Source organism: Petaurus breviceps, unplaced genomic scaffold (assembly GCF_028583685.1).
Source record: "Petaurus breviceps papuanus isolate PSGF00001 unplaced genomic scaffold, PetGlider_PUasm1.0 90804, whole genome shotgun sequence".
In the NCBI taxonomy this organism is placed as follows: Eukaryota; Metazoa; Chordata; class Mammalia; order Diprotodontia; family Petauridae; genus Petaurus; species Petaurus breviceps.
Genome location: NW_027187348.1, coordinates 20,095,808 through 20,116,610, shown reverse-complemented (window position 1 = coordinate 20,116,610; position 20,803 = coordinate 20,095,808). Strand labels below are relative to the sequence as shown.

The window sequence follows — 20,803 nt, the reverse complement described above, 5'->3', positions numbered from 1 at the left end:
AACAATTCAATTCAAGAAACAATTACTATCTTTCACATTGTATGAGTAGAGAGAATTAGAGATACTGAGTTGGCATGCCTGTATCAGTCCCCCCAGCAAAGCCTTGTACAGATCATGGCCCATTTTCTAGCAAGACTTTGCCTCACTCCCACTAAATGGGAAGAATGAGAGAGGTGTTATGTTGCATATTTGGCAGAGATAGAATTGCTCAGCCTGGCATACAGCTTTTCTGAATCTTGCCATTTTTTGATAACAGAGCAGATGGTGAACAGAGTTCTCACTTGAAGCAAGTTAAAAGAAAAGGACATGCTTCCTGATGTTTTCAAAAACAAGGAAACTGGAAGAGATTTTCTTTGCTGTCTCAGCACAGTATCTCTTAGATGATTTCTCAAATCCCTTCCAACTCTGGATTCTTTGACCCATATTCTAAACTAGCCCAAATTTAATTGGTGTTAGTTGGGGAGAATTTTCTTGGAACACCCTATTATACAGCTTCATGATGGACACATTATGGTCTTTCGCTTAAATTTTGGTTTATCTGACTTTGTGTCTACATCTAGTAAAAACAAATCTACATATGGAGAAATATATGGGCTTTAACCCAACCATAGCTGTGTTCTCAGCTCCCTGACTGTGCCTGGCACAAAGTAGGCAATGAAGGAATATTTTTGAGTGATTAATCTGAGATTCAGGAGAACTCTTTTACCTACATTATTGGTGGTAACTTTGACTTTAAGAAGGAACGAGGAGTAAGGAAGAAGACTGCTCATTTTGCTGTTTGGGATTGGAAGGAGAGAAGATAGCTCTGTTTCCAAGGAGAGATTTCATTTGTTCCAGAACAGTGGTCTGGGGCTCAGCTTGACAGAATTAGTGCTTCAAATTCTATTATAATAGGAGGATGATGGAATGAGAAAAGTTTAAACTCTGCTCTTAACAGGCTTAACTCAAACTTAGAAGAGACTGCTTTATATATCTAGAGGCCAGTGTATATTCATTTGTGTTAGGACACAAATATAGCACAATATTCTAGTGGTTTGTTGATCTCATGATGTGGCCATTCCTCCCAGTGACACAGCTTTGACATTGAGAGATATCAGTGCAACAAACAGGCAATCATCCAGGCAGTGTAGACTTGGAGTCAGGAAGACTTGAGTTCAAATCCTTCATCAGACACTGGGCAGATTGTCTAAGCTCAGCCTCAGTTTCCTCATCTGTAAAATGGCACCTCTCTCCTAGGGTTGTTCTGAGGATAAAATGAAATATTTGTACCATGCTATATAAGTGCTAGCTATTCTCATTTTTATTTTCATTATCATCTGTTTTATTATGTGAACACTCTGTGCCCCATCCCCTCCACCTTCTTTCTGGTCATACATTTCTTTGATGACATCCTTTATGTTGTTTCTTCTGTAATTGCTTGTTTATAATGTGTTACAACCTAATGCCACCTATCACATGCTTCCCCCATTGTGCTTGGGGTGACCCCCAACTTCCCTCCTTTGGGGACTGTAGTATTGTGTAACCGGCAGCCATCCAGTGTATAGGCGTTTATTAAATACTTAGTGTTTGCCAAGCATTGTGATAACCTTTGGGAAGATACATGTTTTAGATAAAAACACAATCCCTGTTCTTTGGAAACTTACAGTCTGGGAAGGGCTGTCCATACAGATAACTATTACATGATAAATCCATTAGAGAAATGTTATGTGAATTCTGGGAGGAAGGCTGTTACCCACTGGAGAGATCAGATAAACTTGTCTGGATAACTGAGGATTGGCTTCATTTGCCTGTATTAGGTGGGTGGTTCACTCCAGAGCCCAAGTCACCTTCCTTATCTCAAGGTTATCTGTTTACTGGATTGAAGCAGCTGAGGTTAGATATACTTAAGGGATATTCTCATCCAGTTACCTGGTGACACTCCCATTCTCTGCTTCAGGGATATTTTTGTACTGAGAACCCTGGTGTAGGGGAAGAAACACATTTGGAGTTTGAGGACCTGGGTTTTAGCTCCTGGTACTGCTTCAGGATAAGTGCCCAAGTGACCTTGGGGAAGTCACTGGACCTCTATGGGTCTCACTTTCCTCATCTATAAAATGGGGGTGGGGGAGGCTTGGACTAGATGGTATTTAAGGTATCTTCTTACTCTAACCATGTGATCTGGGAGCCAGTCTTCTGATTAGATGTAGAAACAAGGCTTTCACCTGGGCCCTCCTTTTAAGGACCTTAAGTTGCCATCTTGGAACTTCTGATGATGGCACCCTTTTCTTAGGCTTCTATGGGTGGTAGACTGTTAGTAAATGGTCCTTGGGTTGTGCCAGGTTGCAAAAATACCTCAAGCAAAATACTACCCCCCCAAAACCCCTGCAGCATAGAGATATGTGACTTTAAGAGGAAATGGACACTAACTGGGTGTGCATATGGGATTCTTTACAAAGACAAACTCTTAGTTTACTTACACTGCATTTCTAAAGGCTTTGCTCATACTTCTCTGGGAAGACCTTCCCTCCACACTAAACTACCCCCAGTGAGTGTGAATTCCTTCCATTTTAGACCAAAAAACATACTTTTTCCCAACATTGACAGGCTCTGTGCATGTATATGTGTGTGCCTATATATTATGTGTGTATGTGTCTGTCTGTCTATCTATCTATCTATCTATCTATCTATCTATCTATCTATCTATCTATCTATCTATCTAGAATGAATTTGGTTCTTCTGAATCAGAACTCTGAGCTAAGGTTAAAAGCCATATTGTTTACATAAAGCTCTTTAAAGACCATAAGGTTAATAAAAATTAATTGTTTTTCTTTGACTTCTCTGTTTGCCTTTTCCTTTTGTTCTTTGAGAAAAATAAAAATGTAAGTTTTTATAGTTGATTGTTCTGTGATTTGCCCTTTTTATGCCTCCTCAGATTAAGCCTTCAGATATCCTGGTGCTCAGTAATTGGGGGGGGGGGTGAGTGGGAGGAGGGATTGTCTGATTTCCTTTCAGGAAGTCCCAGGACAGATTTGGTTTGTTTCTTTCATCCTTTCTTTGAAATAAAAGTAGAGATTTTTTTTCATCTGTTCCGTGTTTGTCTGAAACCCCTACTAGCACTCTGGACTCTTATACAGTGAAAAGCTAGGAAACTTAAAAAATTGAGTGAAGTAATTGAAAATCAGGAGGGGAAGGGGAAAGGGATACGCATTTATTAAGTACCTACTGTATGCCAGGCACTATGGTAAATGCTTTACAAATATTGCCTCATTTGATCCTAAGCACTCCAGACATGTTGGATATAAGGATTAAATAGATTGTAGACTCCAGTCTGTCATTTAAAAGCCTCCCCTGTATACTTTCACATACACTTCTGACCTCCTATACCCCCCCAAAACACACCCTCCCTCATCATTAAAAGCAGCTAGGTGTGGTGCACTAGACAAGACCTCAGTTCAAATCCACCCTCAAAGACTTCTTAGTTGTAAGTCACTTAACCTCAGTTTTCTTAACTTTAAAGAATATGTGAATGAAAGCATAGAGGAAACTTTTCTCACTTGTGTTTCTGTGCAGATTTTATTATTCTGCCTAATTCTGAGTAGTCCATTGACTGCTTTGGGATATTGTGAAATCTTTAAATTGGTTTTAGAATTATTTACATTTTAGTGTATTGGCTTGGATTAGCCACGTGCATGCATCCCTGCAATTATTTATTTCCCAACTCTTTCTGTCAACAATTGTTCCTGTGTCTGTTTTGTCTTGGTAGGTTAATACCTAGATATTTAGTACATTTTGTTATTGTTTGCATTTCTCTACCAATTTTCTCAGGTTTCTGTGAAATATAAAAATGCCATCTTTTTTTTTCATTGTTATGTCTGTCAAATTCAGTGTCTTTGTTGTATTGATCTGGTCTGTAATTAATTTTGAATGATTATTGATGCTGATTACATTCCATTAGTGGGGGATTTCAAAGAATACTATTGTTATTATTTTTTTTTTTTTTTGCCTTTCGGAGGGGGAGGGCAGGGTAATGGGGGTTAAGTGACTTACCCAAGGTCACATGGCTAGTAAGTGTTAAGTGTTTGAGGTCAGATTTGAACTCAGGTCCTCCTGACTCCAGGGCCGGTGCTCTATTCACTGTGTCACCTAGCCATTCCTGTTACTAATTTTTGTCTCTTCTTATAAGAATGCTAACTTTTCCTTTATAAATTTAACTACTACTTGGAACAAAAATATTCAAAACTGATGTTTTTGTTATCAAAGGCACCTCTTCAAGCATGATATGCTTTAGTTCTTTGTCTAAATGGTTTGAATTGAATTTTGTCAGTTATCATTTCTGCTGCTCCAGATTTTCTCAAGTCATCTATAGCCTGGTAAATTTTAGTTCAGCCTCTCAATTTATATCTGCTTACTTCTTTTTGATATTAAATTATAATGGTGGCAATAATCATGTCTCTTCCAATGAAAAGCATTTAAAAAAATTAAAGGTTGATCCAATATGCCACCCCTTTTTTGTCCCTTCCAGTTATTCAAAAATGAATTGTGTTGGAAAAGAATTGTGGTTGTTTAGTTTCAGATCAACTTATAGCCACTGGGTACTTCCTGCTGTCACTTAGGTCATTCACTTTTTGTCCCAGCTAGTTCTGCCAAAATGGCTCTCTCTGTCTGCCTGACATGTCAGAAGAAGCTTTGAGCATACTGCTTTCTACAGATTGTTTTCTACAGAACATATTCTGCCTTATAACACACACGCACACGCCCTCCCCAACCTTCTGTTAACCCATCCTACAAAATAAATCTAGAACATCAGAAATACCTTCTATCATATACTCTCCAGTGCAATATGAGATCCTTATAGGTAGGGAAGGTGTAAAGTCAGTTTTGACTGGAATTTCAAGGACTTTAAGAGGAGAAATAGTATGAAACAACACAGGAAAGGTGAGTTGACCTCATATAGTACTGAGCCTTGAATATCAGGACTAAGAGTTCATATTTCATTAGCTAAGCACTAGGGAGTCACTGATAGTAGACACTTAGTCACCCAAAAGTTATAAACATATAAGTGCTAAATAGTGGGACTTTGTGCAGAAGATTGGAATAAAAATGAATCTCTTTTCTGCCATATTATGAACATCACAGGAACTGGGTCAGTGGCTTGGTGTGACCTAGAAGAAGTATCTGGGGTTTTAGGACTGGTCTGGGAATACTGTGGAGAGCAGAGCTAAAACCAGAGGTCTGGTGATAGTTCTGAGGACTAAGAAGAAAGGTTGGAAGGGGAAAGGCATCCCAGGCAGCAGCCATCAGAATAGGAAAATTCCTAGCCTCACAGTTGTGTCAGGAGTGTCATTGGCCTCATATGGGGTTTTAGGTGGTTAAATCAAGAATAATCCTGTATAGTAAACTGGAATTTTGCTATGACATCATTTAAAATGCAAAAGTAAATAAAGGTAGTTTGTCTTAAATTTTGTTTTAAAGAGTTTAATTACTCTAGTACCAGAAGGACCTCACATTCCCATCACACATATCCCAAGGCTAGAGCTATATAACTGGGCTCTAGTGTTTGACATAAAATAATCTAAATTTAATGGGATATATGGTACATGAATAGAGTGTGGCTCAGCTTCTCCTAAAGACTTAATTTCCTTTTTCTGTTCAGCCTTGAGGGATAAATTCAGAAGTGACTAGCAATTCCAGGTGTACAGCTGAAATGGAAATGGAGGGGGAAGGAGAGGAGGGGGAAGAATAAGGAAGAAATTAATGGAGCCAGCTGTCGCCCTAGTCTCTCCTGGGGGGCTCTGGGCCATGAGACAGAAAGGCTGGAAGGAAGTACCTTGCTCATGAATAACTTGGTTTTTTCATGTTCAGTGTCTTTATTATTTACAAAGTTAATTTAGACCAGTTGATTGGAACTCATAGGTTTTCTAAACTTCAGACAATCGCATCTTAAAAAGAAAGAGACAAACAATAAAAAAATCTGATATTATTTAATGCTGTACAAATTAGAGGAAATAGGCATGTGCTAGATGAAACTGAAGACTGAAGACACCATTGTTCCATTTTGCAGTACATTCCTGCTTTACATTGAAAAGCATAATGATTTAGAATAAAAATTCACCAGAATTTTTCAGATCAAATTGTTATGTATTGGATTAGTAAATCTCATATCATATGTTTGTTGTGGGTGTGTGTAAGAGACAGAGAGAGAGAAAAACACAGAGACAAAACAATTATGCTTCACACTGAGATGCTCAAAAGCCCAAAGAATACAATTGATAATTTCTCTTCTTAGAAGGTTCCCTGGAGGGAGAAAAAAATTCCTTTTTGTTTAATTTTAGTTTTTATTTGTTTTATCTGAGGCCGAAAAGAAAACCTTTCTCCTGAATTTCAGTGCATCTCACCTTATTTGGTGGTGTCTGTTGGCCTCTTCCTGAGGCTGTTATTGCACGTGGATGTGGGCTGTGTTGTGGGCCTGTGTCACACAGATTTCATTCATCCTAAGAATAGAAGAATATTAAGATGGTAATTCAGCACTGTTTCAATCAAACTCATTAAAAAAAAATGGGAAAGACCTGTTACAGTAGGACGTTAGTGAATAGCACCAAGTGGGAAGTAGGACTCAGTCTTAAATGGTTGGTTGATCTATGACTCATACTCATGTATTCTGTGTAATATAGACTAAGTTTGAGATGTGCATATTTACCACCGTGAATAACTTTTATCGCCTGTTTTGTTTCTGAAGTTCCTTATTCTTAAGAACTGACAGCATCTTATATAATTTGTCTTTTTTTGCATCAGAATGCAGTAAGTATGACCTGTTTGCGGTGCTGCTTTGTTGCATGCTATATGTTAATCTCTTCAGCTATGTGAATTTTGCAGCAAATAAACCTTAGTTAAGCACGTGGCCATTAGGGCACGTTGGATCCAATAGGAATAAGTGTGTGTATGTATATATATACATACATTTGAGTTTGAAGGGCAAATTTAATTTGCCTTTATCTTAGTTATTTAATTGTTGTGGGTAATTTGTGCAGCTTTGGTCCTTGTTTCTAATCTGCGTGTGCATATTTCATATTCCTTGTTTTGTAGCTTAGCAACCAGAGAAGGTCATATTCTCATGTCTAAGAAAACTCATTGCCTCTCCCACCTCACTTTAAAGCTTGTCAGCATAAAAAGAGTATTGTGAATAGCATCACGGCTACTTCATGGCGACTTCCTGAATAGCGTCAAGGACCTTGTGGCTCATTGTATAAGATCCTGTCAATACATCTTTTGAATTAGCCAAATGTCTGTTCTTCCCATTAACCTTTCAGGGAATCTTTTTTTTTTTCTTAAGGCCAGCCTTTTTGCCACTTAAGAACTCTAAATGTTCTCTTATCAGAGAAGCAATAGTGTTATTAGGGTAGGGCTGATCACCGAAATAAATTCTCTGGGTACATAATTGAATTTGTTCCAGAGCAAAACTTTTAAATACCCAGAAATTAGACTTTGTGTAAAAAAATTAATGTCAGGAAGAATACACTTTGAAGTATGTATGTTGTAGTAGGAAAAACTGCCGGATTTGGTGCCAAAAGACCTAGGTTCAAGTATCGGCTTTGTCCCTGAGCCTCAGTCTCCTTATCTGTAAAATTAGGAGGTTAGTATTAGATGATTTCCAGGATTCCTTCTTACTCGAAATCCTTTGATCCCATAAACCTGTGATTGTATCCATTTAAAATATTAAAAATTACTTTCACCTGTTTAGTTGAATATTTCAGTTAGTATTCAGGAGTATCAAGGATTTTTCTACCTTTCCTTTTTTTCTTAACACAGCCCAAATGGGATCACACTATATGATGCCATATTCATATCATTTGTGGCTTAGAGATGAATGTTTTCTGTCACCAGCTCATCAATTGTGACTAGAAATCCTGGACTGTCTTCCAGAAGAAAAATGAGGTCAAGTGCTTCCTCTCAGGCACCAAGATTCTAATTTCTGCCAACATTTGCTCTTCCCCAGTTGCTTCTCCAGTATTCTAAGGTTCCTACCTTCATCCCGTCTTGTAATGAGGGAACTAGAATTTCTGTTGTCAAGAAACTGAAAGAAAGTTCTGTGATGAACTCCCATTGTCACAGAGTGAGAGCAGATCCATGAACCGATGCCAACAAACCTGGGCTTGAGGAGACAAACTTAGTATGTAAGGGTTAGGTAGAGTAAGGGCACCTTCCTGCCTTCTTGATTCCCATACCACCATACTCTGTAATCATCCCTCAGCAAAAAGGGAAGAAGCGAGTGATGCCTAAGTTGAGGTGGTTGTAGCTGTCTCTACTGGGAAGCCTGATAGGATCTCAATTCACCCATCTGCTGGTTCTACATCCTTCATATATGAAAGCATAATGCCTATGGCGTGAGAACTTTAGGCCACATGATTATGAATCCCACTCTCTCTTTTCTGACCTTTAAAATAAAAAAAAAAAACCAGCAACAAAAAACCAGGGTTCATATTTCTTCCACCCCGGTGCAAGACCAAAAGCTGACCTACATCCCTGCAAATGGCATCATTTGTGTGCCATTTTTTTTTTTTCAGTTTATTCAACCAACATTCAGTGTGTGCCTGCCAGGCCTAAGTCGCTGTCCTTTACCCCACTGTAGCTAAATCTAAAAAGCTTGTTCCTCATCAGCTGAACCGTCAGAGTGTGGGCGCTATAAATACACTGAGTTGTGCTTTGTGAAAAACAAACCACTGTTGGCTCTTTTCTTCTCCTACAGGACAACAGCTTTGAGCAATTCATTATTAACTATTGCAATGAAAAACTGCAACAGATCTTCATCGAACTCACCCTCAAAGAAGAGCAAGAAGAATACATCCGAGAAGTAATGTCCAAATACTTAAAATTCTTTTTTCTTTTACCGATACTGATAAATAATACGGGCATTTAAAATTGTTACTATTGGCTACGATCTGTTTAGTTGTACTATCTTTGAGACCACTAGACAGTAAGACCTGGGTTTGAATTCTGGCTCTGTTCTTTATTAGCTGTGCCATTCAGTTACTCAACTCTCTCAATTTCAGTTTAAAACTAATAGTCATGCTGCCACCTGCCTTAGAGGGTTGTTGTGAGGAAAGCACTATATGAAGTGAGCTATTGTTTATTTATTATGTAGCGCAACAGGAAGAGCTCATATAGAGAACTCTGAATAATGGAGTATTTGGAAAAGTGTCCTGAAAACTTGCTTTTATTGGCTTATTTCCTGAAGAAAAAAAATTTATTTTCTAAAAATAATCATTTCATATCACTAATAGGTAACATCTGTCAGGTGCTTTCAACCTTACTTGAAAAAAAGGAATATTTTGATTGTCCTATCCCCCCTTCAATATTTATGTATTTTCTAAGTATGAGCATGTCTTAATTTGAAGAAATTTTGGAGTCCCCAGGACTTTATTTCTCATTTTTCCAATTTATTTGCCTTATGCCTATTAAATAATACCATTATTGTGAGGGCAGTGTTGCTTAGTAGTTTCAAAGTCAGGAACATTTAGGTTCCAGTCTTACCTTTTGACATATACTACACTGTATATACCGAGTAACTATCTAAGATGCTGAGTTATATAGCAGCTGCCAGTCTGTATTGGTGGAGGGAGTTTCCTCCCCCGAAGAGCCTTCTCCTAATGAAATCACAAGATCACTCCAAAAAATCACCAGAAAAACTTTTCCATTATTATTTCTTCAGGCCCAATAAAAGTTAGTTATTTGTTCTCTTCAGCTTCCTTTGGTGTTCACTTCCTTTGTGGATATGAATTTTACCCCCCTCCCTGACCTTGACCCCCCTCTATGTTGATTTTTCTAATGTGGTAGTTTTCCCCCAGTGAACTCCTAAAGCAAACCATCTACTTTTTAGCTTTGAGGATAAATTATAAATATTTGGTCTTTGTTTTACAGGGTAGTCACTACACTTTAGTAAAATGTTTTAAGTGTCTGGCACCTTCTGGCAGCATAAACATTCTATAAGCTGGGTTCATTCTCTTCCTGTCTTATATCATAAAGAAAATGGTGGAACTTTGATCTGTAAATTAAAGTTGTTCTTACAGTTTGACTAGAATACTTGTACAAGTTACTGTAGTGAGGTGTATAAATTAAATTTCATCTCCTTGGAAGAAAAATACATTTTTCTTTAATTTAAACTTTAATTTAAGTTTTAAAATAAGATTAATTATGTGAAGTTTGAATATACAAAGTGGAAGTGGACTTTTATTTGATGATTGCAATGATTGTATCTTGAATTTAAGTTTTGGCTATACTGACCTGATAGTTAGAAAAGACTCATAGTTTTCCATGTCTTTAAAAACAAAATAAAACAAAACAAACAAAAAACCCTCTAATGTGCACTGTGGACTAGCACTGGGACATTTCACACTTGTAGTAGTTAGTTATTAGTTATGTGGTTAATATTCTAAAATATCTGACCAACCTTGATATTTTTAAAGCATATACTCATAAGATTGTATCTCCATTTAATTTTTTCTCATGTTTGAAAATCCAGAACAAAAAAAAAATATCAGATCTCAGATACTTGGGCTCTAATTCTGACTTATTTCCTTATAAACATTTTAAGTATACACAAAGCATTATTGACCCAAGGATTCTCAGTATAAATATTTGGCCCCTTGCCAATGAGAAGTGCATGGGAAATTGACACAGATTGGAGAATGGAATGGAAAGCAAGCCTGGAAACAGTTCAAGGGCATTCATTTTGGTTAGATAATGTCAGTGGTGGATCACTTCACTCAGATAAACATTTGGAGACCCAAAACCATGTTTACAGAACTGATTCTTTAAAGGTAACAAAATGAGGGGAATTTAAATACACTGAGATGAGCAAGATTTGCATTGTTGATAGCATTTTACATAGAGTCTACATACATGATGGCATTCTTTCTTTTTTTTTTTGAAGGACATAGAATGGACTCATATTGACTATTTCAATAATGCTGTAATTTGTGACCTCATAGAAAATGTGAGTACCTGATATATAACTTTTTGAAAATGCCTTTGGTACAAAAATGATTTTTAATTATAAATGGAAAGATATCATTGAGTTGAGTTTTACAATTTTTGGTTTGACTACTTGATCCTAGGAATTAATGAATATATATTTATTAAACACCAAGCAGGACTGTATCTGAATCCAAATAGGTTCTAGAAAATTCTTGAAGCTCCATAACAGACATTTATAACAAGATGAATTATTGATTGTCATTTGCTTTGGCAAGCACTCCTTTCCATCACATCAAGTTTTTGAATACCCCTAACCTGCCTATTTAGAGCCTGGACCAAATTCGAGACTCCTGAGATTGTGGGCTCAGACCATAGTGAGTTACATGAAACCTTTGGTTTCATGATAGTTGCAGGGAATCCCTGCAAGGGATGGCTTAATTCCAGGATCCCCTTTAGACCTTTTGCTCAGGAAATGGTGAAGTTCCAGGCAGAGTGTGAGAAGTGGTATCATGATGGATAACTTCTACTTTCTCAGCCCTCCTTAGACCATTCACTCCTCCTGGGTATGTTACCCCAAGGCCCAGCCATGTACCCGGTGGCCATGGAACATGCCAGTTTTCTCAGTCATTTTTACATCACTAAAAAACATTTTATCTTCCCCTTATTGCTACCCAAAAACCATCCCTGGAGACTACAATTCTAGACCATCTCTCCCCACAAAACTTATACCACATAAAAACACATTAGTATGTACAGACTGTTGTATACACATCATTGTTAAACCTGTCAGATTTTTTTGCAATAAATATAAATTACCAAGATACAGTAGAACAGACTGGACCAAGCCAGGGGACCTTAATCCAGTCACATCAGCCTTAGAAGCCTTTCTAGGTACCTTATTCTCTCTGGGGCTGGTTTCTTTTTCTTCAAAATGGTGGGGGTTGAACCATAGGATATGTGACATTCCTACCAGTTCTAAAATTCTCAAAACTTGAAGGTACTGTGATGATGTGAAGTGTTAAGCATGCCAACATGCTTATATGCAAAGGTGACCTATTTCCTAGGAGACTAGAATGCAAAACCACCATATAATATGTTTTAGGAAGCTTTCTGTGACTATATTGGGCTGCAGGAATTCAAGAGTCTGATTTCTTTCAGTGTTTTGTTGGAAAGGCTGTCCTAAAATAAAATGGGCTGTTTTGGATGTTAGGGGGTTTCCCCTTCCCTACAGGTTTTCAGGTAAAAGCTGGATGGCCATTTAAAGAAAGAATTTCTGTAAGGTTTGACCTGTATGACCTCTGACATCTTTTTCAACTTTGAGGTTCTGTTTCTATAGAAAGCATTATGGGAGAGTCATCTGTTTATTCAACATGGAAATTGGGATTCTGATACTAGCATGATATTCTGTATGCTAGAGTACGTTCCTATTGGTCTGAGTTTTTCCCTGTGTCTGTTGATTCCTTGGCAGTGATGACAATTAAAATGATGAGCAGTTCTCATTGACGTTGTTCTCTGTTGCCCATCCCTTTCCCTTTTTTTCAGATTTACCTTTAAAATATGAGTGTTGAGGTACTTTTTCAGCATGAGCCCTAAAATTCAGAGTAAGGGTTCCCACACTTGTTGGGACTGGTGTTGATTCATTACCATTTACAGTAAACAGTAACTCATCTATTTTGTGACTGAGTTAATTTGCTTCAGGAATCGTAACCTGTGAAATTCCTGACTAGCATGTTTCCCTTCTTAAACATAACCTCACACTTAATTACTTCCCTTTAAGTTTTGGAAGGGAAAGCCCTCTAGTAATGTACTTATTCAATCCAGTTATCTCAGCCCAGAATACTTACGTTGTCCATATGATGTAAGAAACGCATGTTCACTTAAGAAAGAACCTTGATACCTACAGGAAGTATTTCCTTCCAGCATTAAGTTCAGAAATCCTGTTTATTCTTGTTGCTATTGTAATTATATTGTACTTCAAGAGAGACTGTACTTCCCCTTGGTTCCATCTGGAATGAATACATACTGTTGAAAGGATGTCCCAACTCCTGTGGGGAATGTTAGAAGAGAGTAGGGAAATTTGCACTGATGGAAGCAGGTGGGTGTTTCTTTTAAGTATCATAGGACCGTACCCTTGGGAGTTGAGGTGGCAATCACCATCTCTTTGGGGAGGGAATGACACATGAACACCTTCATAAAGTATACAATTGGGGTTTTCCTATTAAATTTGGACGTGAGTACCATGACTCCGTTTAGTAAAAAAGTGACAAATTCCGAAGGCACACAAAAGTAGTCCTCTCATATCCAAAAGAGGGAATATTTTTACATTTATGTTAATGAGAATAAGGCTTTAAGATATTTAAGCTTATAACTGCACTAAGACTTTTGGGACACAGAGTACACAAATACCTATGTGTGTTTGTGTACAAACATGTATTTATGTATCCGTATCTATATATTTGTATGTATATGTTGTCTCCTCCAGTTCAGTGTACACTTCTCAAGGGCATTGACTTTGTTTTTGTGTCTGAAGTTCCTGACATATAATAGTTACTTAATAAGTATTTATTGATTGATAATTGTTTCTATTAGATTGTTTGGATTGAGCTGGTAGAGCTCAATCTTTCATAGTCTCACCCTGAACAATTATAAATACATGCATGCATTTGTGTGTTTTTCTTTAAAAGAAAATGAACATTGTATTCCATATTATCTGTTTGGCAAGTTTGGTAAAAATCTGAAACAAGTTTCTTACATTTCCTTCCCAAAGTGAAAATCAGATGATGACTTGAAAAGTATCTTTCATAGACTAGATCCTATTGAGCTCTACCGTGTGATTTAGAATCTCATAATATAAAAATAAAGCAATGAACATTGATTTACATTTTCCAGATTAATTGCTATCTCGCTTTTTAAAAAATAAGCCTCAAATAAAGCTTTTTTTTAATAAACCAGATGGATCATATTCATCTGCAAGATGTTGAGAAACCCATTCCTTTCCCCAGAAATGAATTTGGGTTAAGATCCCAAAGTCCAATGAGCTATGTTCTTCTAACCTTGAAAAAAAATTGGCCCCTGTGTTTTTAGATTTAAGCACTTGGAGTAGAATGGTTTTGTTTTTAAATTAATCGTATTTTAATGTACTCATTACAAATAATTATTAAAACAATTGACTGAGGAAGGAAGGAAACTTTTTTTTTTTTAACAACTGCAGAATACAAATGGAATCTTGGCCATGCTGGATGAAGAGTGCCTCAGGCCGGGCACAGTGACCGATGAAACCTTTTTAGAAAAGCTGAACCAAGTCTGTGCCACCCATCAACATTTTGAGAGCAGAATGAGCAAGTGTTCACGGTTCCTAAATGATACCTCTTTGCCTCACAGCTGTTTCAGAATTCAGCATTATGCAGGCAAGGTACTGTATAAGCTATGTGTATGACTAGTGAGCCTTCCTCATTTTTATCTATGGCAAGGTCATGCTCCAGATTAGGTAGTCTCACCAGTGTTGACTGATTTCAAGTTTTGGAGGGTAAAAGTAAAACAGAAAATAACTGAATAGTGAGAGTTTTCAGATCACTGAAAGTTCAACAAAAACCAGAACTCCCAAACCATATAGGCTTCTTTAATGTACCATGCACTGGAAGTTTGCCTTAACAATAATAATAATAATGATAATGATAATAACTAGCTATTTACATTGTGCCCTCTTATGTACCAGACACTCTGCTACATGCTTTTAACAAAAATGTCTTGATTTTAAAAAGGAATTCAGCTTCTTTACTCTCAGATCCAACCATGTATCTCAAGCTGTATTTATAGATGGTTTATACTTATTAAATAAAACAAATTGCTGATAAATGAGGTATGCTCATTTAAAAACTGAAAATCACAATAGATGAACAGTAATTTGTAAACTCAGAAAGTCATGTAGAGTACAAGAATTCATTACCAGGCTCAAAAGTCGAAGGCATGTTGCAGGAATCCATAATTCATCACCAATCATTTGGAAGGATTTGATGCTACTTATATGAGAAAGATAGTGAAACTAACTTTAAAAGCTCTTTGGTTAATTTCTGAAGCCTGTTTCAAGAAAGTTACTAATTTTAGTCAATTTTTCTTTATTTATAAGTATGGCCCTAAAAATTTAGAGGAGAAATTATTTTGAACTTTTTCCTCAGAAGCATGTATACTGTGTCTGAACTAAAATACATTACAAATTAGTACAATTAAAAATCAGTGAGATATTATTTATTTGTTTTATTAGCAGCTGCAGAATACAAATGGTATTTATTTCTTCCCCTGGCTTCTAACAAAAGTATATTTTCTTACACCAGAGATAGATAGATAGATAGATAGATAGATAGATAGATAGATAGATAGATAGATAGATAGATAGATAGATAGATAGACAGACAGATCTACATAGAGAAATATATACATATGTATTTTGTGGTACCGAATACCTAATTAAGAAAACACAAATAGTATCTGAATCGTTTCCTCCCTTCTCCTGTTTTTTGATGAGATTTAAACTTAAGAAACATGTGACTTAGCAGGTAAAATAGAACCTCAGAAGATGTGTTTGGGCAGTAATAGAACTAAACTTGGAAAATGTTAAGATAACATATTTGGAGTTCTTATAAATCCTGGAGGGCAAAAAAAAAAACACTTTGAGATAGATCTATTTAGACAGATGGGAGACAAACTTAGAGGTTTTCTTGAATGTTTGGAGCTAATTTGGTATTACAGTGTGACTAAAGCATTGGGATGTTTCATGGAGAGGGAGGTATCTGGAAAACAGAGATTGTCTTGAAATTTTTCTTTAAGGAATTTCACATTGTTGGGTCCAGCATTCCTGCCACCAACCTTAGTGTATTTCTTACAGGTGATGTATCAGGTAGAAGGATTTGTTGACAAGAACAATGATCTACTCTACCGCGATCTGTCTCAAGCCATGTGGAAGGCCAGTCATTCTCTAATAAAGGCATTATTCCCTGAAGGAAATCCTGCCAAAATCAACCTGAAGAGGCCACCTACTGCTGGATCCCAGTTCAAGGCTTCAGTGGCCACACTGATGAAGAATTTACAGACCAAAAATCCAAACTACATTAGGTACTTGAGGCTTATCAAAAACTCTGGAAAGTCACTTGTAAAACTCTAGCTCAACAGTGTAAAAAATCAAATAGAAATGGATCCCTGGGGACTTGTATTGACTTCAAAAAACACAGATTGACATTATCTGTGTTGTATTGTACTTAATTTTGTTGAACATTTCTCAGTTATATTTTAATTTCTGGTTGGGTTGCTTTTGACCCCTCTATTCTAGAGGGTAGACTATTTTCATGTCTTACTTGTCCACCCATAGTCCAGTATATTTAATATATTCTTAAACTCGTTCCTGAACAGAGCTTTAGGGGAAGCTTGCTTCTGTGATGGCAATTGTCAGTAGTCTTATCCTTGTTGCCAGAAGGAATTGTTTCATTCTTTGTACATGTATCCCCAGGGCCCAGCACATATTAGACATTTAACAAATATTTGTTGATTGAAATGAACACAAAACTGTATCCAGTTAGTTACAGATGAGGAGTTTGTTAGGGGAAAAGTGTCTTTCCTGTGAGAAGTATAAAACAAGAAGAGGGTAGAAAGAAATGAGTTTGGGTAATGTTGAATAATTCCCATCATAGGACTGGAAGTTAGTTAGAACTTAATAAGTTAGTTCACCCATTCTTCTTGCCGTAAGCAACAAATGCACATTATTCCATAGTCACCATTGCTTATGGATTTGGTAAAGGTTAGGTCTTAGTACTGTAGGCTGTACAGTTGATGAGTTTTGTGCCAAAAGGGATATTTCTGGTGGAGCAGACATCATATCAAATATCCAGCTTCTTGTATTACTTTTGGTTGAGATTGCATTAATAAGGCTACTGTATTGACAGGACCAATGAATAAAACACCTTACACCCTAATTCATTACAGTCAAGGGTCCTCTTGTAAATCTGCATCTATGTACATGTATACACACAGATATAGATATATATATAATATATGTATATATACACATATATCGATGTCAATAATATGATCTTTTTAAAAAACTTGTGAATAAATACTGTTGGCCTTTTAAATTATCAGCATGACATTTTTAAACATAATGAGGAAAAGGTTAGATTGGCAGATCAAACTAAGTGAAATGAGCTATAATTCTATGTTTATTTATCAGTGGTATGTGTTTGTGTGGGGGGTAAATGTATGGGTGTGAGAGATATATTTGTTAATCCCAGTCTGGCCACAAGAAATGGTGGATGTTTTACAGTACCTATACCCATGAATTTACTATAGGGTTCTTTTAAATGAATTTAAAATAAAGTAAGAAAGTATCATTCATAGTTAACATGTTTTTATCTTGTAATATATGGAAAAAATAGACTTGTAAGAAAGTGTAATATGCTGTTAGGTTATTTTTCTTTTAAGAAACACTGAATGATTTAAAATCAAAGTACTCTTTATTTTTCAGGTGTATCAAGCCCAATGACAAAAAAGCTGCCCACATCTTCAATGATGCCCTAGTGTGTCATCAGATCAGATACCTTGGTCTCTTGGAGAATGTCCGAGTAAGAAGGGCAGGCTATGCCTTCAGGCAGGCTTATGAGCCTTGCCTAGAAAGGTACAAGATGCTTTGTAAACAAACATGGCCTCATTGGAAGGGGCCTGCCAGGTAAGAAATTGGCATATTTCATCATAAACTTTTAATAGGAGAAAAGCTTGTCTTTCCCTTCATGCATTAGCCAAAATGTTAAAAGTGAGATTTTGACTATGGTAATCATAATAATTAGCATTTATACATACTATACCATTGTGAAGATAAGTCTGCCCCTCAGAGCAACTGTGAAGGTCAGGTAGCCAGTGACTCTTACGCTGAGGCTCAAAGAGATTAGATGGAATAACTTCCTAGTAGTAGAGCAGAAACTCAAACAAAGAATATGAAATCCAAGTTCAAGGCTCTGCCTATCTATTACACAATGCTCCAAAACAAGTTAAATTCCACTTTGCTCATTCTTTTTCGAGGCTATCATTTAATTTTGGAAACCAAAGACGATTCAATTCTGTTTTGTTGGATTATGTTATCAAAAGACATTTTTAAAAATAGGTGTATAGCAGATGAAGAAAGAACTGATCAATCAGTGACTCCTAGTAGAACTTTACAAAGCATCTCTTTGAAACCTCCATCTTATAGGTGAAGACACTGCAATCCAGAAAGGTGGACCCAGTTAGTTGTTGACAGAGACAGGCAATGATACAACTTTGAGATTATTAAGAAAAAAAATATTATTTCTGTTATGTTGTATCTCTTCCAGTTTAGTTCAACAAGTCCTTTTTAAGCATCTGCCATGTGGGAGGGATGTATACTATTTCAGGTGCCAAGGACAGTAAGAAGAAACAGACTGGTGCCAACCCTTAAGGAGCTTACCATCAGGATTTATCTCATCTTTTACATGAAAGTTCACTGGCAGTTTTGAATGTCTGCCTTGTATCAATTGATAATTTTACAATTAGAGATAGGAAACCATAGAAAGATGGTGTGGTCTAATGAAGAGTTCATTGATGGTGTCATTGATTGGAGTGCTTGGTGCCATATCAGACTCTGGTGTTAATTTTCAGAGTATTATGATATAAAATTCCTATATTGGGGGAAGGGTGAGAAGTTGAATTAAATAAGCTCAGAGGTCACTTCTTATGCTAATTCTATCCTGTATATCCAAGTGATTTAATTTCTTTGTGTTTCTTTTTTTCCCACCTGTGAAACAAAGGCAGAGTGGATAGAGAGCTAGCCTCAGAATCAGAAAGACCCAGATTCAGATCCTGCCTCTGACACATATTGGTTATGAAATCCTGGGCAAGACATATCACCTCTTGGTGCCCCCAGGCAATTAATCAAATTAGAGTATAAATTAAAGAGCAGGTGCTGAGTAATTAGAACTTCTTTATTAGGAGTTACCCTCTACCAGTGAAATCATAGTTTCACACTCGAGAGCGCACACACAAAGAAGAAGAAACAATGAAAGCATATATCTCTGCTCAACTCCTTAATATGGAAATAAAATATTGTGGGCATTATGCAAATGGTCTTAGTCATGCCTAGGAATTACTGTGTCCAAGTAGGGTCTGTATTCTGAGTTTCCCACCACCTGGCACTTTTTCTCTAGCTTTGTTTTTCCCACTCATGCCCCAGGGGATGGGAATGTTTTAAAAATAACTTTCAGTGGGTTAACTGAGGGGGCTCAGAATAAATCCTTGCACACATTTGACAATCCTCTTCTCTGCATTGTATAATCCCTTCTGTGCAAACCCCCCTCTGGATAGTACATAAATGGGGGTAGATGAATGCAGGATATTGCTGCTATTGGCCAAATGTAAGAAGAAATTGGCTATAGGTCCAGGTTTCCATTTTAAAAATCAATGATAAACCTAAATAGACCAGTATATGCAAAGGATTAAGAGGATTTGATTTAATCTGTGATATTAAGTCTCTGATAGTCTTTCTCCTTGAAAATTGGGGGAGGAGAGTATGGAAGGAATGAAATAAAATAAATAACTATAAAAGGACTAAAGGAGAACTTTTTTTTAAAAAGCAGAAAATAAAAAAATAAAGTTGATACATGGAGGTTTTTTTTCCCCTTAGCACTCAATAAATAACATAAATGCATGGTCACATGAGCAGTAGTTTAAATCTTTTTTTTTTTTTTTTGGCTTGCTTGCCCTATTTTCTATTGTATTTCATTTTTTTTTCTTGTCCATACAGTTGAGTCCTTATAAATGGAGAGGCAGCTTGGTATAATGGATACAGGGTTGGCCTTAGAGTTTTGACATTGTAGGTTCAAGTCCCAACTATGTGATTTTGGGCACCTTGGTGCCCAGGCAGCATTTAAAGAAACATAGAATCTGTTTTGGTAGAAAGAAGTGCTGCCTTCATTGATAAAATCACAGGTCTGAACCATCAAAAAATGTCATTGAAATTGTAAAAGAAAATGTAATAGAATTAGTTTTAGAAATTTCTTACAAGAAAGTTTTTTTTATAAGAAGAGTAGACATTTTAAGCATGAAAGTTTTGTTGTTGTTTGTTTCTTTTTTTTTTTTTCCTTTTTGGAGGGGGGGAGGCTGGGCAATTGGGGTTAAGTGACTTGCCCAAGGTCACATGGCTAGTAAGTGTTAAGTGCCTGAGGTCACATCCGAACTCAGGTCCTCCTGACTCTATTCACTGAGCCACCTGGCCGCCCCTGTGGTTTGTTTCTTGTTTTTTTGTTTTTTTTTCTGCACCAAAATGATACAAGGCAGTATAGTTTGTTTGGAACGAAACCTTCTGTCTCTAAAAAGTGAGAGAAAAACCCTCATTTTTTTTTCATTTTCCTAGAGCTGGTGTGGAAGTGCTTTTTAATGAATTAGAATTCCCTGTGGAAGAATACTCCTTCGGTAGATCAAAGATATTTATCCGGAATCCACGAACGGTAGGTGACCCAGGCCATGTTCTTGGTTCATGAAGATTGTCTAACTCTAAAACATTACCTGGAATATTACTAATGCGCTAATTGGGGGAAATGTGTTGTTTCCTCTTGATTTTTTACAGTTACACAGAACAGCTACTGTTTGAGCAGAAAATTTTTACCCAACCCATTGACTATAAGACATTTTAAAAGTTGTTTTTAAATATACATAATATAAATATTTACAGTGAAAATGCAAAAGTCTACATACCTTTGATTCTATTAATTGAATGATACTGTAAAATTTAGTACAGTTTTGTCAGAATGTTCACATCATCGGTCACTATTTAAAATGTTATTTTTCCCTTCCTGATGAT

At 36.6% G+C, this 20,803-nt stretch overlaps 1 protein-coding gene across 4 annotated transcripts in view; it reads left to right on the top strand.

Annotated features, from left to right (window-relative positions):
• Nucleotides 1-20,803, top strand: part of MYO1B (myosin IB) — a 225,842-nt gene that overhangs the window by 171,376 nt on the left and 33,663 nt on the right. For all 4 annotated transcript variants that reach the window (XM_069070179.1, XM_069070180.1, XM_069070181.1 and 1 more), the window contains exons 14-19: nucleotides 8,723-8,827; nucleotides 10,907-10,969; nucleotides 14,162-14,362; nucleotides 15,833-16,059; nucleotides 17,462-17,662; nucleotides 20,357-20,450. In XM_069070179.1, coding sequence (XP_068926280.1) covers nucleotides 8,723-8,827; nucleotides 10,907-10,969; nucleotides 14,162-14,362; nucleotides 15,833-16,059; nucleotides 17,462-17,662; nucleotides 20,357-20,450 — 891 coding nt within the window. The remainder of the gene's footprint in view (nucleotides 1-8,722; nucleotides 8,828-10,906; nucleotides 10,970-14,161; nucleotides 14,363-15,832; nucleotides 16,060-17,461; nucleotides 17,663-20,356; nucleotides 20,451-20,803) is intronic.